Below are 26,876 nucleotides of genomic sequence, written 5' to 3' on the forward strand. Positions count from 1 at the left end.
ATGAGTTATGTAAGTGTGACAATATTCTGTCCCTATTTTAAATTCGCCCAACCTGTTCATGGACGAGGATTGGGAGAGGGGGTCTGTTTGATATAAAGTCTTGCGTATTGTCGGTTCGTGTTGTTATGTGTATTTTACTACAGATGATTAAGAAATAATAAAGAAATAAAGATTATCAAAATTTCGAATGCTTGACTGTACCTAAAGCAATGAAAGCCTGGAATTTATTAAAATGAAACCTTCCGACAAAACTATTGATGAGAATGTCTGGAAAGTAAGTGTGAAGATAAATAGAACTATTTCACATTTTAGTCCCTTCCTTATGATAAAACAAGTTGATGAATTTTACATTTTTTTTTACAACAATTGTGAAGCAAGTTTTTCCAACTTATATAAATCACTCTTGTTGGTTCGGATGGAAGCACGCGAGGTGTCTTAGTGTGGGAGGAAACCGAAGTACCCGGGAAAACCCACGAGGTCGGGCAGGTGACCCCATACCTTTTCACATCTATTCCGGGAATCGAACCCCGGATGGCTAGGTGAAAGGCGAGTGCGTTACCACTGCACCACCCGACCACCCAAATTTGACTTTTTGCTTCAGATGCTGGTAAAAGTTGCCTGTGTTGCATAATTTGCTTACCTTGTAAATTCAAAATATTGTCATTAGATACGAACATCACCCTGAAATAATTTTGTATAATGTGACATATCAATTTGTGCACTTCTATCGTATTTGGAGCAACACGAGGAGAACGAGGGGGATTATACGGCTTACAATATGTCGCTTTTATACAATCGTTGGGGGGACATTTCCCGACTTTAATACCACAAGAAAGATAAAGTACTTTATATAATTTGATAATGTGCGTTATTTCTAATTGTATATCAAATTTATAATACAGGACAAAGATCGAGATATTTTACCATTTTTTAATTCTTATCTAAACTAACTATTCTTTTGGCAATTTTGATTTGGCCTCAGGTTCACAATATTTCTCTCCTTACCTCTATATTATGTTTTCTTTTCCAACAACTTTTATGTTGTTTTTCTTTCATCTTGACGATTTGTTGCAGGTTACACCTATCCATTAAGTTCGAAATAGGCCAGGATCATGCTTCTACATATCAAGTGTCTTTTCATTTTGAAACGTTTCAGCTGTTTGTCAAACAGCACCATATAACGATTTAAGACACATTTATCACTAAGATATGCATGATGGATATTGTCGATGAAGCAGAAGACGCTTACCCTTACGGCACATCTGGTCTTGTTCCTGTACTTTTCCTGAGATCTCTTATAGATCTTTCTTATGTCATAGTTTAATCGATTTGCTGTTGATTTACAATTAAGATGTCATGTCGATATTCTTTGTTGATTTTATTTGATGCCAACATTGATTCAGGACGTGATTTCAGTCTCATTTATTCTGATGTGTCAAAGCTAATAAAATTTGGGTCATCATTTAAGCATTTCTTTACGTCTTAAATCATTTGTGTTCTCATTAATGTATGTTTGAGCTGCAAAATCTTCCCAAGTGTAGTCACAATGATATAGGTATATTAAATTATATTATACAATATATTGGAGTAAATAGTTAAATTCATGTAACAAAGCAAAACACTGATAATGCTGCATAGGAATTTATTAATATGGAAATCACGCGCAGTTATTCACATTATAAATAGCATGAATCCATCGAAATCGATATCATATTCCATGAACATGTAATGTGCGCGTGCATTTACAAGTATGGCGTTGAATAGAAAAAGGTAGAGAAAGAAAGGCTATGAAAGTTTAAGTAGTTGTCACGTGGTCTGTATACATTGCTTGGTCGGTCTCGGTATCCTTTTACTTGTGGTTCTCCAGGAACTTCCTCAGAAGTTCTACAATCTCTTGTCTGTCAGCCTGTGAAATAATGTTAGAAAATGTTATTACATACTGCAGAACACATTGTAAGAATGTACTTATGTAAAATATATACCCAGTGAGTTATGTTTTCGTTCAGCCTCTGTTTAACTTAAATTGATAGAAGATAGAAGTTCTTATAACACAACCAGTAGAAGATTAGAGTGTGACATTTCTATGACTAAACGGTCACCTTCATCTTATAACACAACCAGTAGAAGATTAGAGTGTGACGTTTTGATAACTTCACAGTCAACTTCATCAGACAAACGACCAGTGTGGAGATTTCTAGCACTGACGTACGTAGTATACGAGATGGCACGGAACTAACCACCTTTATGGCTGTACTATAATCCTATGTACACTAAGTTCGAAAATAGTGTGACGAGATGGTAAAAGGTTTATAGACTGAAAAATACACCAGATGGTAACAATATACTGTAGTCAATTCGGCTACGCTTTGTTTACACTTGGTCATAAATGCTTTTTTTTTTAATCACAAAGAATAGTCATTAACTTTTTCTACCATGATTGTAAAATGGAGCAATCTCACCTTGCCGCTGAAATTCTTGATTATGAATTATAATTCATGATATATTGCTTTGCATAACGTGAATACATTTCCCTGAGATCAATACCTACATTAGCAAACGGTGGTCAGTTCCGTTCATTAAATCAAAATAAAAAGGAGAAATTTCAGATTAGCACTCAGTCATTGAACTTGATTTTCTTTTTCAGCTTGCGGTTCGTAGGTAAAACATCAAAATGCACCAGGGGTATTTTCGAAGAGCAGCTAATATAGACCAGAGTTCTTAGGGTTGTTAATGTTTCAAAGTGAATAGTATTGTTTTACAATTTTTTTTTCTATATCTCATCATATAGCCGTTACCCTATCTGAACCCATGAAATTGCGGTGTTTGAACGTAAACAGTGGTACTGACATTACCAGTTTTACATTCAAAGGATATTCTGTTTTCTGTATTCTATGATTTGCTATTAATTAATGCACGGGGTTTGGCACATTGGATATGATATTTTCATTATATCATGCTATTTGAATGTTGCCAAGTCACTTTTTACATTACCGTTCGTCTTTCCCTATCACATGTTTTCCTATCCCATGTTCCCAGATAACGTGCACGAAATTTGCATCTGTTTTTATCAAGACAATTATCTTTAACTGTATTTTTACTATTTTTAATCTTTTATCAACTTTCCGTGTGAAATTGGATTTAATTGTAATATGGTACTTGATGAATTTAAGTATATCTGTGAGCTGTGCCGTGAACACAAAATTCTGTATTTGCTTTACATCTATTCAGCGTATATAATATATCTTAGAATTGCAATTGTTATTTTCCTTTTCTATAACCACGTTAAATTTGCATTTATAGTATGTCAGTCTTATATGCTGTGTTGCATCCGAATAAAATGAAATTCATCTAGAAATGGCCCATCTTTCAATGCCTTCTACAATGTTTATTCTGCATACTTCCTCATAAAGAACTTATAAAAAAACAAAAACAAAAAACAGATTTGGGCTTATCTCCTTTTTAGTAGATTTCCCCCCTCAAACGCTTTCTTGACTTCATATGGATTAACTTGCGTCAGAAAGCAATGTGTCTTTGTCAGTCACATAATAGCTTGTTTAAAACACGGTAAATTTAGATATCGTTAAATAAAGTGGTCCCAACTTACATCTTCCTTCCTGTTCATTTCTTTCCCTTTCGTTTCGAGTTCAGCATTTTCGCGTCTTTCAAGCTGAAATCAATAAAGCAGTTATGTGATTGGTCAAGGGCCATGTTTAAGAAGTTATTAACTGTGTCACATCCACAGCGGTCAATGGAATGTCGTTATAACACTGATATCAGCAACGAAATATATTTACAAGACAGGATTTTGAAGAAAAAAATTGATAATCATAGACGCTTTATTATACTTGTGTTAATCTTTCATCGATAGTTGAGAAAAGCAAAATGAAAATGTCCAGTTTCAACATAAATAAGATATTAGTGATTTATTGTAAATGAATAGATAGGAAAAAGACTGAATAGTGTAAATAAAAAGACTGAATTTAGAACTAAAACCCCGCTAAATAACTGAAAGCTCGAACAGGAGTGTGTATATTCATGTTACATATTCACAATGAATAAGAAAGAGAGGGATTCTTTAATGTCTCCACGTATGTTCCTTTTTTTAACTTTTTCAACATGTCATAATTACTACCAATTTTGTAATTTTACACACAGAAAAAATAAGATATGGTTAAACTATCATTTTTTTAACAAACAAAAAATGAGATGTGTCAGTGACACTGAAACTTGTAAGAATGGCTACTGATATTAAGCACTGTACTTACACCATAGTCTGATGTGGTGTCGTCACTCCGTTTGAACTAAAATATAAATATTGATTTTTTCAAGGGAACATACAGTTAGAAATAGTCGTTAGAATTTAGAAATAGATTAAAAACATTGTAAATACAAAGATTGAATCATATCATATACCTGTCGACAAAGGAAAAAGATTCTAAAAAAAAACAGCATTTTGAAAAAAACGATTGACAGTTGAAGTCTGATAGTGGTTGTGTTTATCTTTTATCGATAGCCGATAGTTGCCACTAAAACCTGTAAGAATGGCTACCGATATAAAGCACTACTTACACCATAGTCTGATGTGGTGTCGTCACTCCGTTTGAACTAAAATATAAATATTGATTTTTTTTCTAGGGAAACATACAGTTAGAAATAGTCGTTAGAATTTAGAAATCGAAAAGCATTGTAAATACAAAGATTGAATCATATTATATATACCTGTCAGCAAAGGGAAAAAGACACTTGACAGTTGAACTCTGATAGCGATTTCGTTTATATTTCATCGATAGAAAAAAAACCTTGAAACTTAAACTTGTAAGAATGGCTACTGATATAAAGCACTGTACTTACACCATAGTCTGATGTGGTGTCGTCACTCCGTTTAAACTAAAATGTAAATATTGATATTTTCAAGGGAAGTATACGGTTAGAAATAGTCTTCATATTTCCTCAAAAAACAGCTAAACAATTAATCAAAATTATATACCGATTACTGAGGTCCTTGGCTAAAAAGTGTCTAGTTTTACAAATTATTTTCCATTTTAACAATTAGACAATACCGAAATCGTCACAAAATCGCTATTCATACAAATATTTGGGGGGAAAGAAAAGGAAACATATTAACAAGACAGGACTTTGAAAAAGACAATTGACAATTATAGAAGTTTGATTATTGTGTCAACCTTTCATCGACAGTCGAGAACTAAAATAGTTTAACTAAATTGATGTCTTCTTTTGAACATCTATTGTGGTTCTTATGAATAGGTCGAAAGAACAGAAAAGACCTAATTGTGAAAATACAAAGATATAATCCCACAATATGCCCGTCAACTCGAAGAGGTGTGTGGATATATACAATGTAATACATACCTACAATAAATAGAGAACATGGTCCGTTTTTTTTAAACATTTACAACAATATGATACCGAAATCTAAACAATATCACTATTCAAACTAACATTGGATGATACAGAAAATTTTGGGGAAAGCAAAGGTAACAGATTTACAGAACAAGATTTTGAAAAGTTTAATAGTGGTTGTGTTCATCTTTCATCGATAGCCGATAGTTGCCACTAAAACCTGTAAGAATGACTACTGATATGAAGCACTACTTACACCATAGTCTGATGTGGTGTCGTCACTCCGTTTGAACTAAAATATAAATATTGATTTTTTTCTGGGAAACGTGACATTAGAAATAGTCGTTAGAATTTAGAAATCGAAAAGCATTGTAAATACAAAGATTGAATCATATTATATATACCTGTCAGCAAAGGGGAAAAAGACACTTGACAGTTGAACTCTGATAGTGATTTCGTTTATATTTCATCGATAGAAAAAAAACCTTGAAACTTAAACTTGTAAGAATGGCTACTGATATAAAGCACTGTACTTACTCCATAGTCTGATGTGGTGTCGTCACTCCGTTTGAACTAAAATATAAATATTGATGTTTTCTGGGAAACGTGACATTAGAAATAGTCGTTAGAATTTAGAAATCGAAAAGCATTGTAAATACAAAGATTGAATCATATTATATATACCTGTCAGCAAAGGGAAAAAGACACTTGACAGTTGAACTCTGATAGCGATTTCGTTTATATTTCATCGATAGAAAAAAAAAACCTTGAAACTTAAACTTGTAAGATTGGCTACTGATATTAAGCACTGTACTTACACCATAGTCTGATGTGGTGTCGTCACTCCGTTTGAACTAAAATATAAATATTGATGTTTTCAAGGGAAACATACAGTTAGAAATAGTCGTTCGATTTCCTCAAATACAGTTAAACAATCAAAATTATGTATCGATTTCTGAAGTCCTTGGCTAAAAAGTGTCTATTTTTACAAATTATTTTCAAATTAAAAACAATATAGTACCGACCTCTTAACATACCACTATTCATAGAAACATTCGATGATCGAGAAACTGGGGGAAACAGATTCACAAGACAGGGTTTTGAAAAGTGTGTTTGTGGTTGTGTTTATCTTTCATCGATAGCCGATAGTTGCCACTAAAACCTGTAAGAATGGCTACCGATATAAAGCACTTTACTTACACCATAGTCTGATGTGGTGTCGTCACTCCGTTTCAACTAAAATATAAATAATGATATTTTCAAGGGAAACATACAGTTAGAAATAGTCGTTAGAATTTAGAAATAGATTAAAAAAACATTGTAGATACAAAGGTTAAATCATATTATATACCTGTCGGCAAACGAAAAAGATTTTTAAAAACAGCATTTGGAAAAAAACGATTGACAGTTGAAGTCTGATATTGATTGTGTTTATATATAGAAAAAAAATAAATACCGTAAATACAAAGATTGAATTCAGAATTTAAATCCCATTATATATCTGTCAGCTCGAAGAGGAACATGTATATACATTATGTTCATAATGGATAGGAAAGAGGGTTATTTGGAAAAAAACAAACAAACATTCACCATTATGTCCGATTTCCGCACTTTTTTTAAAAACAAAAATTCGAAACGTGTCATTGATATGAATAACGACATTGTTTTTTAGGTTTGTCGCTAAATCATGTAAGGTTGCCTACCGATATGAAAACAAATAATTTTACATCATAGTCTGATGCGGTATCACCACTTTTTTACCCTAAAATGCAGATATTAATGTTTTCAAGTACTTGGTTTTGTTCTCCAGATTTTTTTCTTTTTTAATTGTTTTTTATATTTGACGCTTTGTGCTGGCGAATATAATCTGTCCAATTGATTTACTCAGATTATTCCATTTTCGACAAAATGTGATATTGATCTAACTAACAAGATTTGAACTTTTGTGATTTTACACTTAACCTAGTAAGGTTTTCTACCTATTTTTTAAATGTGCTTACTCCATAGTCTGGTGTGGTATAATCACTCCTTTTAACCTAAAATGTAAGTATATTTTAACGCATTTCGATAGGTTCTCAAGCTATTTGACGTATAAAATATGTCATTGATCAGAATAACGACATTGATTCCTTTGGGTTTTACACTTGATCCTCAAAGGTTGAACTACCGTGTTAAATAATGGTTTGTACGTAAACCTAAATCTATCTATCATCAAATGTAAATAGTGATATTTTCGAGGAAAGCATACAACCCGCATAATCGTGATCAAAATCGTTCCCCTTTTCCAAATTTTGTTAATATCAACTTTCTCAACAAAAGAAGTTTAAAGTCTAACTTCACCTATTGGACTGAATCCATCTGCCCTAATGGAGGACCTACTATTTAGATAAAACCTATACCTTAGGACGAATCAGATGGTTTATTTGATTTTTTGTCTACAGAGCCCGTCCCTGTCACTTCATTTAACCGTTTAAACATAAACAAGCCTCTTTCACCATCATGCAATCATTTTTTTAAACAAAGAGGATTTGAAATATTCTGCTGAATTTCCCCTTTTAGGTCTCGCCCTTCATGCCGCTTAATGCCGATACCCACTTTTTCTCCTTCACCAACTGGCTGGTCAGACCAAGTTAGAACAATACCCGATCATTCCTATATAAGAACAAAGATTTTAATTTCCCAATTTTGACTTCGTCCCTCAGGCATCCGAAACCGGAAACCACCGTTTGTTGAACATTCAGTCTCTTTCAGCAATTAATGTCCCATTATCAACATTCATTAAATCATTACAATTGATTTAAACCAAATGTTGACCGACGATGGACGCTGTGCTAACGTCCTAGGTGATTGAGTCAAAGCAATGAATTTTAGTGCTTAAAATTCGTCAACTGACGGGCAAACTCGTAACATAGGGTTTCAAAAGATGCAGGTAGATGAAAATTATGGGGAGGTTTTATGGTCGTCATGGTGATCCCATTGGAAAATATTCTATTTATTCGTTTGATGTTAAGCTGGACGTATTTGATGCTCGTTAATTTGCCTGTTGATTCCGTTGTTGTTTACCTTGTTCTCATTTTAGAGTGTGACATTACTTACTTGGAATTGACAAAAATCTACATGGCGCGTTTCATCGATAAAGCAGAAGGCGCTTTCTCTTTCGGAACACCTGGTCTTATTCTGTTTTGACTTTTTCAGGAGTTAGGAATCTTTCTTTTGTTTAAACTTTGCCTTCGTTTTATTGAATTTGAGTTGAATTGATGATATTTTCGTGTTAATATTGACAGTACATGACAGAAAATACAGAGAAATATTTCTTCGACAGTCTTAGTACATGACGAGTTACTTAAAACTTACCAATAAACTTATCCATTTTTTTCAACTTTTTAACTTCAAAATATCTTTAAAAGAATATTGATCGAGAAAACATTGATTTACATATCATTATTACTGCCAGCTCAAACCCAGTGAATTCCAATAAATTACTGTTCGTATTGTAGAGATGAGAAGAAACGCCCTCCTAGATATAATGCTAGGAAGATAAATCAAAATAATAATACAAGCATTCTCTCATTCAACAAGTGGCACAGATCAACATATGCTAGCCAACCTCTGTGTCATTAATTCCAATATATGGAGCACGCAGTTGCTTGATCATTATCTGAATTTAATAGAATATACTCAACAAAAAAAGAAAGTTTAACATGTTTCCTTGGCGAATACCTGTAAATGAGTGAAAACAAAATGACGTTTGTGCAATATTAGAAAATGGTAATGTTTTAGATTACAAAATCCAAGGGGGTTACCAAAATCATTCAAGCGTGAAAGTCTGTATTAGCGAAAGAGCTGCACGAGGTTTTCTACGACTAACTTGTATCTTCGCTTGAATTTCATAAACATTCAAACTGACAACTGTTCCTTAGATCCTTAGGACTTAGAAATCAACGAATCTTGCTATCTACCAACTTTATCATTATGCCCCGGCCGTTACAAGTACAGTGAGAAAGGGCTGTAGGCATGATCCAGGCTGGGGAGTCTCGCCGTCGAGTTGCACGGCATTTTGGTTGCAGTGTTAAGACAATTTGCCAGTTGATAAGTCGTTTAAACCAAACTGGGTCAACTGCGGCCGACCCCGTAAAACGACCGCCAGGGATGACCGTCGTATACGATTGATACACTTGCGCAATCGATTCGTAACCGTAGTAGAGACTACAAGGACAATGTTTGGGCGTCGTGTGTCTCCCCAAACAGTCCGCAACAGATTGAGGGCCTACCAATTGAAATGACCCAATTTGTTGCGACGTCACCGTAATAATCGGCGTAACTGGACCCGTGTTCACCGTCGTTGGGCCTTAAGACGTCTGTTTTCAGATGAGTCCAGGTTTTGTCTGCGACACGGTGACGGAAGGCGCAGAGTGTGGAGGCGACGAGGGGAGCGTTTTGTTACCCAGGTTGTTGTGTTAAATGGCAATTTAAAAGACATTCGATATCGGGACGAAATTTTAAGACCAGTGGTTCTGCCATTCTTAAGACGCCATGGCGTTGGCGCCATTTTTCAACAGGATGACGCACCAGCGCACACCAGTCGCGTCAGCAGAATTTTCTTGCAGCAGAATAACGTACAGGTGTTAGATTGGCCATCTAAATCACCTGATTTGTCACCGATTGAGCATGTCTGGGACGTTCTTGGGCGACGCGTGAGAGAACGTCAAAATCAGCCGTCAAATTTGCAGGAGCTGGCCCAAGCCTTGATCGCTGAATGGAACAACAGCTCTCCTCGAATTATCCGCCGGTTTACGAGTTCCATGCGACGACGCTGCAATATTGTTTATTTCGCAAACGGTGGCCATCCCCGTTACTAATGGTGTTACCTTTGAAATTGACCCCAACGTCCTTTACAGTCGAATAAAATCAACTGAACGCAAAGTTTTATAATGAACCATGACTGCAGTTTTATCAGAATTGATCAATTACTTTATTCGTACATGATTGGTAAGGATTTATGAAGGGGTTAATTGATTAATCACAGAATAAAGTAGTGTTACCTTTCTTTTTTTGTTTAGTATATATCTAATTAACGACACTTAAAACATTTCCCTTGGAATACACATTATCCACTTGTACATACCTGAAGCGGATCCCGCTCTGGAGCATTCAAAGTTTTTCTTCGCTTTTCATGTGCCCTCTTCTTATTCTTTTCAAGTTCGAATAAACAAAACAGGAGAAAATAAGTTAATAATCTAGAAACGTTGTGAACAGGGAAATCTTGATATATTGAAAAATCCCTCAATCATATGTAAATATGTACATAAATATATAAATATGTAAATATATGAATAATATCGAATTACGGGGCAAATGCATCCCCACCCCACTCATATAGATTTTGACATGTCGTTCGATTACTTTATACACCTGTCGCCTTCTATGTTTGAAAATAGTATTACAAGGATCGTTTACCATTACATAACATCATACTTGTTTATATCATTAGCAAGGATGCACCAGAAGAAAATAAAGTACAGTAAGATAATATCCCGACTCATCATTTTGCCTCATACGTTTATAGCGTGATAAAAATTGTAAGAGACAAGCACAAGATATAAGCACCTTTCAATGTAATAGTCATACAGCTGCTGCTAGCTCGTCCCTTTAGGACTAGAAATTGATGCTAATGACTGGGTTTACTTATAAAATGGATTTCACCAAAGCCTTTAATGAAAAGTTCCTAAAACATTATTTTCTCTGTTTTCGTTACCATGGTGATACGAATGTTAGATTACACAATAGAAATCCTATTAGTGAAAGAAGACATTCATTATTTGTAAATCTTGGTGTTTTTCAGAATAAAAGATAATTAATTAGTTTATGAGATTGTAGAATTCCATTTGAAATAACTGCTTTTTCAGTGTTGTCCGTTGAGATGTTTTATTGTTGGTTTAATAGACAGGGTAATTTAACGTGTCAGGTTTGGAAGGAAAGCCAGAATACTCGGAGAAAATCCACTAACCTGCGGACAGTACCTAGCAACTTTCTCACATAAACCTCGCACCCGTGACCCAGACGTAGAAGGCATGTGATGAAGACGGTCAAACACATTAAATACCCGAGAACACAAGGAAATTATCATACTAAAAACATCACGAAAATACCAATATGGTGTGCATATTTTCAGTCCATTGATTTGTGAAAAAGGCACTGAAGTAAATAGCGCCTTTCAATACAATTTTAGAAGAAACAAATTTAAATAATGAATAAACCTGATCGAAATGTCAAAATCCAGATAGCACTTGCCCTTGATTCAATCAGTTTTGTTGTCTTAATATATCCGATAATTTCAAAAGAACAAGAATAGTGTGCATGAACATATTCTGAATCGTGCCTCAACGATTTTTGTTTATTTCCGCTGTAGATTATTTGTGATACAGGTCAAAATGACATTCATGATATTATTTAACATTTCTCCAGTCTTGGAAAAAAATATGCTTACGATTGGTGTTAATGGAAGAGAATTTTAAAAGTTTTAAAGAACAACTTTTGATATAAGAAAAAACATTAAAGAACAAACAATAAATATTGTTAGGAAAATATTACGTCACTAATTACAGCATTCGATAATTATCTTAAATTTTCTTTTTCATTAATTAAAACGATTTAATAATTTGCACTTACATGAGGATGACTCGAGGCCAAAGCCACCAGACACACAAAGACAAAAAAGAACTGCATCTTCGTTCCAATAGTCAAATGAGAAGTAGGCTGCACAGGACACCGAACGGTAAAGGAATATAGATACTTTTGAAGACTTTCTCGCGCCAATATTAACAATTCGCAAGTGTCCGCACAATTTATTTAAACTCGAATTGACGTCAGAGGTTTCAAATGACAAAATAATGATCGTACGAGAAAATTAGTCTTAATTGTCATTCATTCTAAACTGTTACATGAGAACATCATAGAAATATTCTGTATTCGTACAAAAATGTGTACTTATTTCACTAGACTCCCCAGTAGATTTGCCAAACAATCCAATAACGCCATGGCAGCCGACAGTTCTTTAATCTTTGACCTACTTTCTTTCTTAGCTTTATTAAAAAAGATTTTAAAAGAACTGTACAACTGTAAGCCATGTTTGGTTAAACATCTTACAATATTTGACTGTCACTCTGTTCTGAACAAAGAAAATAATCTTATACTTATGTGGTTATGTCGTGTGTTATTCTCCAAACCGAGATCCTCTTAGTTTTTATGTATACAAAATAATTAGACATCATTTTGCCGTCGCTGTGGTATAAATAATTACAGCAATTAACAATGACGTGTGTAGAACAATAGGAAATTTGTTTGTTACACTATTGTACTCGATCTAAATGTCATTCATGAAACAATGACGGGTGCGTTCTGCACAGATACCAAAAGCTAATAAAAGTGACGGACCAAGGTCGCCTGCCATTGTGACATGTAATTCTCCCACGATGATTACTTAATCACATGACATTTCATACCATTGTTACATTGAAGTGAAGCCTGTGAGAGAATATGTTTTTTTCTTTACAAGCACACAATGGTTGATATACAGTAATATGAGAATAGATTCTGAAATACTTAAACGAGAACAATAGAATCAGACATGGGTTTGTTGCGAGGTTACCTCAACCCGAGTGTAAGAGTTAAGCTGGTGAGCACTGATCGTGTGAGCCTCTTTGTTTTGGATGGGAACATTGTACAAAAGACACAAGTGAATATCACATTTTAATGTAAATTTTAGAGTTAGATACAGTAGAGTCAAACAATGATTTTAACTGAATCATTCAGTTTTTTAATCCTTCCATGACTAGTTAGTGTTATAATGCTACAACAATCTCAAAAATGTTACATGTGTACGAAATCGATCATTCCGTAAGTAATTCATCATTTCATTCCGATACAGAGATAACAAGCCTTTTCGTGTACACAGTATCATCAAAACTGTACAAATTTTCAAATCACTCAATAAAACTTAATTATTCGTTTTTGCGTTTGAAACACAATTGGATATAGCTTCACTCTGGTATCGAATTTAAGGGTACCATATGGATCGAAGGTGATAGAAGCATCTGGCACGGAGTAGAACGTTAGATTAACCTGCTTCATATACAAGGTGACACCAGTGAAAGCGTGGACACATAATATGTTTTTGGTGACCTAATCTCCATACCTGTGAGGCTATAAACGCGATTATCCTCACCTTTACCACTGATTTACAAAGAAAATTATGTCGTTCATTTTGAATTAATGAAAACTGCCAATACGTTATATATACATATATATATATATCTAATAACATGTCAACAGAATCATAATCTAAACTTAAATTCCATAACACTAGGCCAAAATATGAACATTAATGGAACCTGCAGGTAAACTAACGAGCATCAAACACTTTCAGCTTCACATCAATATTTCTCATGGAGATAACTATAGCGTGTATACAAACTGTGTTATTATGAGTTTGTCCGTCAGTAGACGACATTTAACACGAAAATCATGATATGGGAACAGGCACTTGAATATCGAAACAAATTTGACATGCAAATACCATAGTTTGGGGTGCAGGAATATTGCTATTCAGAAATGTAAAATTCACAATAGGGAAATTGAAATCATCGTTTATCACACAGCTTGGTGGATAGCTGTCCCTGTTGGTTTCGTTGTAGGAAAAGATCGAGTTAAGCAGCTGATGTGTAAGAGTTTGTCGTGTCTTTGAGATACACCACAAAAGTATACCACAGAGAATCCATCAGACAGGAGCAGCAAAATGAATAGAATATTTCTGAATTTACAAAAAAAGAATCACGTATACGTAAAAACCTTAACATGTACAGTTACGAATAGTTGAAAAGCAGCTGATGATGATGATGATGATGATGATGATGATGATACACTCTAATGAAAGCGAGTAATGTGAAAGAGTTTCATTTCATAACGCCAATCGATATAAATAAGAACTTCGCTCTTGACTTTGTTTGGACTGCAATAGTTAATCATACCACATGATCCTCGCCTTCTAAAGCGTTGTGTAAACATTGCCTTGTTGAATATTAATCCGTAAGACATATGCGAAAATGTGCAGAGTAAATAATTATCGTTCAAAGTCGCATGATATCACCATACACTGAATGAAATGCCCATGATATATATTACTGCATGTTAAAAAATATGTCAAAAAATATTAACAAACTGGCCTATTTTTTTACAATGATAATACATTGCGAGAAAAATTCCGTAACTTAAGTTCAATCTAATGTTCCAGAACTTAAATTTTCAACATGTGTAACGAACATATGAACTGGAAGAGCTGAATATATTTTCACATTGATATTTTAGACACCTGTAAAATAGACTATGCTATTGAAATGTATGCAGCAGTAGCCCGAAATCATAAAGTAATGTAAATGTTTCTCAACTCACAACAAGATTTTCAAACCACAGAAATGAACGAAAATTACCAGCAATTGGTGACATTTTAATTCCTTTCATTGAAAAGAGTCATGAGTCATTCTCATGATTCTAAAACACAAATACAAAACAGAAAAAACATTTCAATATACTGCATATTGATATTGTCAAAATGTATCAGCTGAGTTTGGTTGTCCATAATAGCCACAAAGATGTGTATGAACAAACAGTCAGAATGTTTTACCGCTCGAGAGACTTATATAGGGGGTGGATTTGTTTCATGTTCATAGCAAATTAAGTCACAATATCGCTCATATTTGTATAGCTATCATCAATACCAAACAGACACAGTATAAGTTAATTAAAAATGTGTATGTGCTCTAAAATGAACTGGGTTCAAAATGCAAATTGTGGTCTAACATGTCTAGAGCCCCTCATCATAAATGAATTGTCTTTCAAATAATGGGGTTTAAACGTTAAATATACAATATCACCTCGTATTAAGACCAACAGGGTTATCTGATCATGAATGTAATACAGTGATTACAATATATTGTAATACGAGTTGAAGTTTCCCTCTGCGGTGTTAATTTCAGGAGTAATCCACTTAGTCATGTGTAGTTCGTAAATAAGGACACATTCATGTAGTACTGTTTACAATGCTTCAACGTATCAATTGTTTTAAGTAGAAAATATATGGTCACGAAAATGAAAGCATTTGCAGTAGTAACAGTGTGAAATTGCTATGGTCTACGATTAACTAAAAGTCTGTGCTGAACTGCGGTGTATTACTTGTTGCCAACAATAGAGAAGCATTGTTGCAAAATGAATATAGAATAAAAAAAAAAAAAAAGCACACATTTTCCCCTCTCCTTTCGCATGTAAACCTCAATCATTTCAGTTAACATGACACATAACAATAATGAATATTATATATCCATTTAAACTGGCCATAAAGACCATCTTTATACAAAGGCCTTTTTTTCGATCCCTATGTAATACAATCTATAGTAGTTGTGTAACGGCCAATTTTCTCTGTGTTATGTTTGACTGTATGTCTTCTTTTGTGTTCAATATGATTTGAAAACTAATTATATGATATTATATCGAGGTGAAATTGAATTCCTATTTATAGAATGACACTGAATCATGTCACAGTTACAACCAACTGATCAATTGTTATTTTATAATCATCTGTACCAGGTATAAGTTAATTAATATTTAAACGAAATTTAAAGCCGATTAAGTGACCGAGCCAAGTCCGAAAAGATTTTACATACATGTGGACGTCTATGTAATTACTTACCAAAAATACCTAGCTTTATCACCCGAAAAACGGCATCGAATTTCTGATTGGCTATTAAATATACGACAAATACTATCATAATACCAATTCAAATGTGACTCCGTTAGACCTTCGTTCTAATAGGTGTATGTACTACTCAGTGAAATGTGAAGTTTGACTTAGATGAGATTGTCTCCTCCGTTCCCTAAAATGACCCTATACCGTAATTCGTGTATCCTGATTGCTATACAGGAAGGGTATAAGAATTGTAACTGTTGTCCCTATTATCAGGTCGTAACAGGTGACTTAATTTGGACTCTTTTTTTATTCTTTTTAAAATACGTTTCCTCCAGTGAGACTGTCGCCGTTTTTTGCCATTCGTTGAGGGATCGCCCCTGTGAGGAAGGCTTTGGGATCTGTCCTCTGACCATAACATACCAGATTATTTTAAATATTGGTTTGTCCGTCGCCAATTTCATGTGACGGAGTGGATAGTCCTGCTTGGGAATTTCGGTATAGTAGCACGTTACAGGAACATATCAAAGCCTCCCAAAACTCTTCCAAAACTTCAACTGACATACACAGGGAGGCCTTCCTTAAATGATATTGCTGTTGATATGGCGTTTAACAGATAAAACCAAATTAAGACTTCAGCATTATACGCCTTGGTGGTAGCACAGTAATACATTATTCTATTCCTATTTAAAACAAAACCAGATCTCCCATACATAGGGAGAATGCCTGTAGCTATTGATAGGAATTTAGCCAACATAAATCCTGTGATATCTACGAAAGCCTATTAGTGTCACTTTGAAAAACAAACAAAAAAACTTTTTTTCTCGTTAAAACGCGTTAATTATCTCGTTATAACGCGTTAGTTATCTCGTTAAAACGCGTTAATTATCTCGTTAAAACGCGTTAGTTATCTCGTTATAACGCGTTAGTTATCTCGTTAAAACGAGATAAAATTCGTTATTTAGACCGGTATCTATCTGAGAGATGTGACGTTTACGGTCAGGCTTCGGAATGAATTCGCTTATTTGTTTCGTGAAGAAGCTATCGGATGAAGGGAGTCGGAAGATGGAGAAATTAACTTGTTAACTGATATGTTTGCTTCTCAAATGTAATAACTAGTTTCTAGCCTAAAGACAGGACCAAAAAATAATTAACGCGTTTTAACGAGATAATTATCGCGTTTTAACGAGATAACTAACGCGTTTGAACGAGATAACTATCGCGTTTTAACGAGAAAACTAACGCGTTTTAACGAGATAATTAACGCGTTTTAACGAGATAATTAACGCGTTTTAACGAGATAACTAACGCGTTATAACCAGATAACTAACGTTTTTTAATGAGAAAAAAAGGTTTTTTTCGCTTTTCAAAGTGACACTAATAGGCCTTCGTAGATATCTGTATTCTCATAAAAAGGTAAAGACTTCTTTTTTGTGTAAAGATATTCAAGCACATGAAGTGGGAAGAAAATATCGATTTTCGCTAATCCTCTACTCTAGGGCAAGAACAGTACTGATCAGCATTTCACATTTACAAAATAAAATAAAATCACTCTCTCAAGTGTTTTGTATTTTACAGCCCCATCTCCAACACAGTCATATATTCCTGGTTTTTACACTTTAACCCGAAGCTAAACGAGTTTTAAAAAATGAGAAAAATCCTACCAATGGTGTGCTTTCCCTCACATAATTTTATTCAGTCTCCCAGGTAAAATGACAGCTAGGAATATTTACATTTCTTGTTCTATTTTAAACGTTTCTCACAAAATAGGGGTCGAAAATGATCACGAGCAATCACCTGGTAAAATGCAACGAGAAACACGACATGGCGAAATCTGTGTTACAGACCAATCTTATGATTCCTTCAACGGATGTGAGAAAGTCATTTATGGAGGAATTAAGAAGCGATAAGAATATCCGATTCAAGCTTTTCTTGAGTATATATGTGTGTTTAGCATATGGAATACTGGTATGTAAGATATCCCTAACAATTTTTTTAGTATTCAGTACATACGATAAGTTCGATGATAATTATGTTTTCGATAATGATTATAAATATGTGTTTGTATCAATATGATAAACTGGAAGAAAGCATCAAAAGTGCTGCTTTGACAGACTTGAACATCACATAGGCCGGATCTTTGTATTGAAATGTGATAGGCGACGATAAGTGGCGAAACTGGGGCACACTAACATATACACATGTGTGTTCTTGTGTCGCTTTGCATGTATTACCGTCTGTTCGTACGGTCAATGCATTAAATATTCTGTATTAGTGGTATTCATTGTGTAAGGTATTTTTTCAAGAGGTAAATGTTAATGTTCTCGATATGACATAGCCGTTATTATTTCGAATAGCGGCATATAGTTACCTGTTGTTCTATTGAAATTAATCTATTATTGAAATTCATTGAAGTTTCGGGCAACTGAACCTTTCCATCAAAGGTCTGATATTTCTTTTTACCAATTTTGATTTTCTTCAGGCAACGTCTAGTTATAAGCAATTCATTCCCTTAGCATCACTTACGAGTACTAGAGGAATAGTATGGTACAGCATAACTCTTTATTTGATTTTACTGTTATGTAGTTCTTAACTTGTATTAAAAGGTGGTAATCGCTGGTGTGTTAATAACAAATCAAATCAAATTTATTTCTGTGGACATGGTTTAACAAATACACTCTCCAACCATACACCGAAGGGCCATCTTAATCAAGCCAAACCAAACGTTAGACATATTACTGTGTGCTGGGAAATTTTGTTTTCTGCGTCAATGAACAAGGAGGATGAAGTTAAGATGGTGCGGAAATTTCTTTCATAGTCCTAAGCGGGCGAAATGAACATGAGGCGAATTCATATATAACGGCATAAGGGCGGAAAACACTGAGACAACAATTTATCGGTATAAAGTATAATACGCTGATAATACATAACACCTTTGTCAAACAACTTTGTATCTTGAATTCATTCTTTCTGATATAGGGATGGACAAAAGGGCAGTTGGGACCGGCATTTCTCGATATCCTGGTCATCACGGGTACGGACATGGAAAAGGGGTCAGCGTTCATGACGTCATACTATATTGGACGGATGGTGGGGCCGATTATCGGCGGCGTTATGTATTGGAGAATTAACAAATATTTGATATTTGCTATTTCTCTGACATTGTGCAGCTTGATGGTAGCATTGATTCCCTGGTGTACCGGATATGTTATGATGCTTGGTGCGCATGTCGGATATGGTATTTCCGGAGGAATTTTAGTAGTGGGTAAGGTTCATTCTGTATCTTGAGAAGGTCTATAACATGCTTATTTTAACGTATTTTCCAAAACATTTTAAAGGAAAGAATTGAAAATATAATATAAAATCTCAATTTTAATTAAATTGTAACAGATATGGACATAACGAAATTTGCTTCTCTATTTCAGCTGTTATATCTGAGGGAGTTGTGATGTGGGGGAAAACAACCAGAAGTCGAGCATACCTCCAATTACTCAACACAGTCTCGGCCATTTTTAGCGTACTGTCGTCATTGTCAACTGCGCCATATTTGTTAGAATTACCAGAAAATGAATCTAATTATAAAAATTCTTCAAATGTCACACTTGACCAATATGGATTTAGACCTACAGTAGAAAATAGATCGTTCGATCACATTTCAGTTGGTGAGAGTCTTGACAACATAACATTGTTTTCTTCTTTTCCGGAACCAACGTCTCGACTTTACATTATTTATACTATTTCCGCTACAATGGTGTTGGTAGTAGCGACGCCATTTTATATACTATATTGTCGATCTAGATTCAAAGATAACCCCACAAATCAGGATAAACAATTAGGTTACAGGTTTTTGGGTGATCGTTCTTTATTTTTAAAACGACTTCAGTTGGCCAATATAAGCATATTCTCCTTCGTTTATTTCGACCTGGACTTTACCTTCAGTGGGTATTTGTCTGCCTTTTGCGTTCTTTGGTTAGACTGGGCAAAGACATCCGGAGCATATCTTACATCTGTGGTGTTTTTTGCAACGATGTTCGGAAGAATTAGTGGTATTTTTCTTGTACATTTTTTTCAAGTTCGAACCATTCTTCTATTTTCTTCAATTACCTACACGTCTGGGTTTGTAGGGATTTTAATCAGTGCTTGCACGAACCTGGATTTCGGGATATGGGTTTCCATATGTATCGTTGGGTTTCCATTCGGATTATCTTGGCCAACATACATAAGCTGGGTAAATGAAAATTTACTTCCGGTGCATGGTAAAGTGCCCGCCTTTTTCAATACTATTGGATTTTTAGGATGTGTTCTTAATCCGTTACTTTTGGGATATTTAATGGAAGAGTTATCTCCTCTTTGGTTTAGTTATCTGTCTGTAGGAAAATCTGTTATTACGGTTGTTAATGTATTGTTCATGTTTATTTACAGTTTACCAACAGAAAAATCACAAAATAACGAGTGCGTCAGTGAACAAAAGCATGATGGCGATAAGTTGGAATCATCTAACTTTATTCCGAAACCAGATATCTAATTATCTTCGTTGCGATACGAAAAGTTGAGCTTTTTGTTTTAAATGTCTCAATATCAAATACATTTTATGCTGCAAAACTGCTTTGACACCAAAAAAATCGATTTTCTGGATACATTCTGAAATGAAATCTCTACCGTTTCTGGACTTCTGAAATTCTGGTCCCGCAGAATATTATGCAATTAACACTGGAGATAAACATTTATACTTTGGGATAAAAATGCACCATGGGAAACTCAAGTTAAGAATAGCAAGCAAATTCAAAATAGACACTATTCGTCTCTTTTCTGAACACAATAATAAAGGATTTTTGAAAAAAAATAACGGATATGGAATTATTATTTGTCAAGGTATTCCATGATATCGCGTGATATATAAGTAAGATAGTTATATATGTAATATGTGTAACCAACCATTATGTCCAACAAAAACTGCGACACGTACTGTTGTACATTTGTATCTATTGATTTTTACATTTAATATTAAAACCATTCTTTCTAAAGTGAATATATGTTTTGTTGTTCGTATTTAATATGTGAACTTTTGAACCATTATAATTCTTTAGAAAAAAAAACATAAAAACTCGTGTTCAACATGCCTCTTTTCAATTGATCAATTTCATTTATTGCATAAATGCTTGTTGGTAAATTTTGATTTGATTTAATGAAACCTGACGAAATGTCTACCTGTAAACAATATTCACCTGTCTATAAAGACTACCGAGGTTGGCTCCCAATTATCCGAAGTAATGGAAAGTAATTATAAATTAGTCTATAAAGGCCTTTTCCCCTGCTCCACAGAGTGGACTTCAAGGAGAATTTCACTGTTACTGGAAATCATTGCCTCGATCTTCCAATTACTTTCATTCGGTATTAAGTATAATATTCTTCAATAGGTGGTAGCGATGAGGAAAGTCCTCAAAGCATAGACACTGGCTTTGTACATATCTACATTGATCTTTCAGTTATGACGACTAAACATCGATGCCGACAAATGTACTTTGTGGCAGGATTCAAAGCATTTACATGTATTTTACGTTGTTCTAAAATATCTTATATATTCTTACTTTTCTTTGGATTAATTTGGATGTTGCCCAGTCGCCTCCTTAGCCTCAAAAAGGCCATTAGCATCACTGACGAATCTTAGAGGGACACAACAACAGTATGATGCAATTTAATACATAGTTTGGCTCTACTGCATCTAACTACAAATTTGCATTCAAAGGGTGTTATTCACATCGTAGTCTTTTGTACAATCTTCTATCATCATTCTTTTGTTATAGACTATTGGTATGTATAGCACCGGTCTATGAAATGCCGTGGAAGGCAATTGTAGACAACAATAAAGCGGTAACTATGTAAATTAAATCCGTTTACCAGCTTGACCTAGTACAGCCTACGATGAGTGTTGTAACTTACCGTTAGCTTGACACCTACATCGCCCACATCACTCGATTACCACTGTCTCATGTAAGTGTCTAACGTTTAATTATGAACACCGAGATGTTTTCTTGTTTATCGAATCTAACATATACATTTGTATGTGTGTTCTATTGGTATGTATAGCACCGGTCTATGAAATGCCGTGGAAGGCAATTGTAGACAACAATAAAGCGGTAACTATGTAAATTAAATCCGTTTACCAGCTTGACCTAGTGCAGCCTACGATGAGTGTTGTAACTTACCGTTAGCTTGACACCTACATCGCCCACATCACTCGATTACCACTGTCTCATGTAAGTGTCTAACGTTTAATTATGAACACCGAGATGTTTTCTTGTTTATCGAATCTAACATATACATTTGTATGTGTGTTCTATTGGTATGTATAGCACCGGTCTATGAAATGCCGTGGAAGGCAATTGTAGACAACAATAAAGCGGTAACTATGTAAATTAAATCCGTTTACCAGCTTGACCTAGTGCAGCCTACGATGAGTGTTGTAACTTACCGTTAGCTTGACACCTACATCGCCCACATCACTCGATTACCACTGTGCCATGTAAGTGTCTAACGTTTAATTATGAACACCGAGATGTTTTCTTGTTTATCGAATCTAACATATACATTTGTATGTGTGTTCTCTGAAATCTAATCTCTCGGCATCCTACAGAATATAACAAAGCTATATAACAATTACATTCAGACAGGAGAGGTTCTTGAGACAAGCAGACTCTGTCCAAAGGTGACTGTCCACTCCCTGATGGAGGACAACTAGTTTATGTGTAATCAAATTTAATTTCGTAAACAGCCATCACCATGATAAAACTGAAATGTAAACACAACTAAGCAGATTCTTCATCACCAGAAAAATATGTTATTTTAAAATGAGTATTGTATGATCAATTCATTTATTGTTAATTTTGCCTTGGAGGTGGTAACATGATTTATGTCTGTCTTTGGCTCCAAATTACGGTACGAAAACTCTCCAGTATCAAGTTCCAACTTTCACATTGACACTACAGTGGCGCCTCCACCATGTCTGTCCAAGGAAGTCACCACTGACATGTGCGAATGAATGCAACTTTCACCATCATTATCATCCCGATGGTGATCCAATGACGACCGTGCCAAAGTCCTTTATGCAATTCACAAACAGAGAAGAAAGGGCACTATCCCTAAAGTGGTTGCCAATGCCGAAGGTAAACTCTTGTAACTGACCAACCTCCAAACTAAATATCAATCGACAAGGTGTTAAATCCTTCTTCCAACCACGAAGGCTGTCCCAGCCATTTCGATGACCTCAGCCTTTTCGATGTATCGTGACCTTTGTTGAAAGTAGCTATGAATAGATACGTGTACCGCTCAATGTATACACTGTAGATACGAAGTGCTTATAATCGTCACAATATTTCATAATTCTGTCAACATACATACATGTCAACAATTTCAATTCAAACTCAAATTAAATCTAACTACGGCAAAATGTGATCAACAGATTTGTAAATTTTGTTTGCGATTAAGAATTTAACCAGTATTCTAGGTAGGAATGAAATTTGGTTCAAATATTAAAATCTACCCAAATATTCAGCTGCTTAAAAAGTTGTTCATATTAGTATCATCAGTTGTAAACGACTATTGTTAACTTTGGACGCTAATTTAAAAGTTTTCTTTAAACAGATGTGATATATACTTAAACGTCAATGATGAACGATGATAACTATTTGAGAAAAAAAACTTTGAATATTATGTGAATGATCAGGCCAAATAAGCCTTTTGTTTTTTTGATAATGAAAGAAATGCATTTAACGAAGAGAAACCAAAAGAGGACTGGCTCCTATTTTGGCCTTTTGTGTTTAAGTAGTGGCGCGTAATATGTCAGAACAAAGTACAAATTGCAGATAAAAAACCTCATTTTAATGAGAATCTGGGAGTTCTTAAGTGTTATTGTATACATCTATATAGACAAACCACTTATCCAGTCTCATTGTCTATTGTTATCCTGTATTAAGAACTAATTAAATAGATTATACGATGGTTTTCTAAGTGGTTTGTTTGTTACTTAAATGTTTGAACCAATGTTCATATCAAAGATGCACACTGAAGATAGGCATACGTTTTCTTCTGCTTGTCGGAGTTAGGGTACTGAATAACGGTGAGTATACATTCCAATTCGTATAGAACTTTTTAATAATATTTTCTTGTATTATATTCGTAAAACATCAGAGATTTCAGCATGTTTTAATTCGTTCTCATGATATTTCATATTTATTAAAATAGCCGAAAAATGTACATTAATGTATGGACAAGGAGTAAGCTTCTTTTGCTTCATCGACGACACTCGCCATGTAAATCTTGGTCAATCCAAGTCAGTTCTAGAATGAGAACAATGTGTCCAACAACGAAACCAACAGGCAAACTAACACAGTGAAATTCATATCCCAATAATTTGGATCAATCTTGTTAGTTTGCCTATTGGCCGTTGTTGTGTACCTTGTTTTCCTTTGAGAATATAACGTTATTCATTTGGATTGTTCATATTTTGCCCTAGTTTCATTGAATTTAGTTTAGATTATGCTTATATTGACAATTTGGTATTATCTTGTTGATTTTTTGCTATACTATATCTAATTCTGTAAACATCAAGAAACGCGCTAATCTCTTGGATAGCGTTCGCGCGATTCTCTATGAATTGCAAGAGAGGATGCTGAAGAACCAATCAAGGTTTTTTTTTTTTTTTTTTTTTTTTTGCAAAGGCGGTTACGATTTTAATACATAGATATGCCTGAAAATTGTATTGAGACCTGTTTATCTGAAATTGACATTACCTATCAAAGGACCCTAATGTAACTTTCGTTTTCCATATAATTGTTATAATCTATTTACTGTCCTAAAATCGATTTGTGACGGCTTTGAATCTACTGTGAAATCGAAGTCAATGGCAGCTATAACAGCGTCGACAGATGGCATATGTTCTATACATGATGCATTAACCATGGACTCTGTTGTATGGTGCAAATAAAATGATGTGTAGCTTCAGTGATTTCTGTTTCTGACAGGCAATGACGGGGTATTTATTAATCTGGATTCTGTTGTGTCCATCTTGCCTGCTTGGACAACTCCTTCCCAAGGAACTAGACTATCAAGTAGTTAAAATACAACAGGAGTTGTTGAGGTCTTTCCGGCACCCTATCGTCAGCCTAACTCAGAGTATGGTGGAAAACCAGCTTAATGGATGCAATAACACAATAAATGCACTGGAAACGAAAATAGTCGAAATGGAAAAGCGAGTCACTGAGCTTGAGGCACGATCACAAGGTATATATTTATGTGTGCAAATTTTGATCGTAACATGTATGAATGATGAAAAGAACAAAAATCAAGAGAGGTTAACCCAAAATAATTTTTGGCGTTCTAAAGTTTGGCATTTCGTTTGATCACGATGGGACTTCCTCAGTCGCCTCCTTTGTTTAAACGCTCATATCATCAGTGACGAGTCCCAGGAGGAAACAGCTGTATGATGCAGTTTAATTCATTGTACGGCTCCAAATTATTATCCGATGGTGTTAGTCATTTGTGTGTCTTTTGTACAATCTCTAAGAAAGTAAAGCGGCTTGTACACCACATATCTTATTTTGTTATAACGAATTCATCTACATGTTCTCATTCTTTGCATACAAAGACGAAGTGTCGTTTGTTAATTTATGTTTTTCTTTTGCCTCATTTTTATGACATTGATATTTGGGTTTTTTCAGATGTCAAGGTTGGATTTTACACGTTTATAACGTATGCAAGTGCTGAAGCGATCATCAAGTTTGACAGGGTCAAGTTTAACGAAGGACAGGCGTACGACAGCTCGACCGGCGTCTTCACGTGTCCAATCAGTGGCGCATATCATTTTGTATGGTCAGTGCAGGTCGATAATACGGAATACGGTTACGTGCTTGTTGATTTTAAACGGAATGGAGATACTTATGGTTTTACAATAACGCACGGGCCCAAGCAGCACACCAGTACCAACTCCGTAGTGATTAGGTTACAGCGTGGTGACAGAATATGGCTACAGAAAAGATTAATGGCGCTGATAAAGATCGCGGATTACGAAACTTCGTTCTCGGGGCATTTTTTGTATCATTGATATTTCCATGCTGCACATCTTGACATAAGCGTTCGCGATTTATTAACATTCATGATGTTTGCACTTGATGAGGATAAGGAACCAAGCAGATTAGTGCATCAGATGTGATTAACTTTTTGTAGTACCATTTTTTTTTCGCGGGATAATAGTTTCGCTATTTCGCGGTACATAAACGTAATCGCGAAAATTCAGTCTGTAAAATAATGAGACACGTGTGAACATATTTGGTAAGTTTGAAAAAAAAAATGAATAACGAAACTTTCGAAACGTGGACATTACTGGGTGTACGGTACATTCACAGTCATTCGACCGAAGAAACATGTGTCTTCAAAAAGACAGGTGGTATCAATGAGCATTCGAACCAGTCTCCAACTTACAAAAACTTATAATGTCATACATATTAATTACAGCATATTTTTGTTTATGGTTATATGGACATCACCCTTTTTTATAAATACATAAAAAAAATAAATGGTGTTCGAGTGATATTTAATCTTTAACCTGGATTGTATTATACATGTGTTGAGTTGCATGCTCGTGCATGAGCCGGGAAAATATACCTGCTGTATCTTAGTGCATGTCACAAGAAGCGATTCATTGTTAGGTCACCTGCAGAATCCAAAGGTTTCTTCTTCGCCTTTTTGAAAATGGCATTTATGATTTTGGCTGCCGCGGGGAGGC

The 26,876-nt window shown here is 34.8% G+C and overlaps 2 protein-coding genes across 3 annotated transcripts; one reads left to right on the top strand and one right to left on the bottom strand.

The window, feature by feature from the left end:
* Positions 1 to 1,625: 1,625 nt before the first annotated feature.
* On the bottom strand, positions 1,626 to 12,095 carry LOC132547234 (uncharacterized). 2 transcript variants are annotated; one of them, XM_060211000.1, is made up of 10 exons: positions 12,031 to 12,095; positions 10,487 to 10,552; positions 6,562 to 6,597; positions 6,180 to 6,215; positions 5,899 to 5,934; positions 4,852 to 4,887; positions 4,570 to 4,605; positions 4,266 to 4,301; positions 3,605 to 3,667; positions 1,626 to 1,906 (listed from the first exon to the last, which is right to left on the bottom strand). In XM_060211000.1, the coding sequence occupies exons 1-10, from the start codon at positions 12,085 to 12,087 to the stop codon at positions 1,850 to 1,852; spliced, it is 459 nt and encodes a 152-aa protein (XP_060066983.1). In that variant the 5' UTR covers positions 12,088 to 12,095; the 3' UTR covers positions 1,626 to 1,849. The 2 variants fall into 2 exon arrangements, with proteins under 2 accessions (XP_060066983.1, XP_060066984.1); XM_060211001.1 differs by lacking the exon at positions 6,180 to 6,215.
* A 12,075-nt stretch (positions 12,096 to 24,170) lies between these two features.
* On the top strand, positions 24,171 to 26,640 carry LOC132547207 (complement C1q and tumor necrosis factor-related protein 9B-like). The gene is made up of 3 exons (XM_060210968.1): positions 24,171 to 24,212; positions 25,117 to 25,375; positions 25,813 to 26,640. The coding sequence occupies exons 2-3, from the start codon at positions 25,120 to 25,122 to the stop codon at positions 26,193 to 26,195; spliced, it is 639 nt and encodes a 212-aa protein (XP_060066951.1). The 5' UTR covers positions 24,171 to 24,212; positions 25,117 to 25,119; the 3' UTR covers positions 26,196 to 26,640.
* The last annotated feature ends 236 nt before the right edge of the window (positions 26,641 to 26,876 follow it).

Source organism: Ylistrum balloti, unplaced genomic scaffold, assembly GCF_031769215.1.
Source record: "Ylistrum balloti isolate Yb309-2 unplaced genomic scaffold, AGI_CSIRO_Ybal_v1 Utg369938, whole genome shotgun sequence".
In the NCBI taxonomy this organism is placed as follows: Eukaryota; Metazoa; Mollusca; class Bivalvia; order Pectinida; family Pectinidae; genus Ylistrum; species Ylistrum balloti.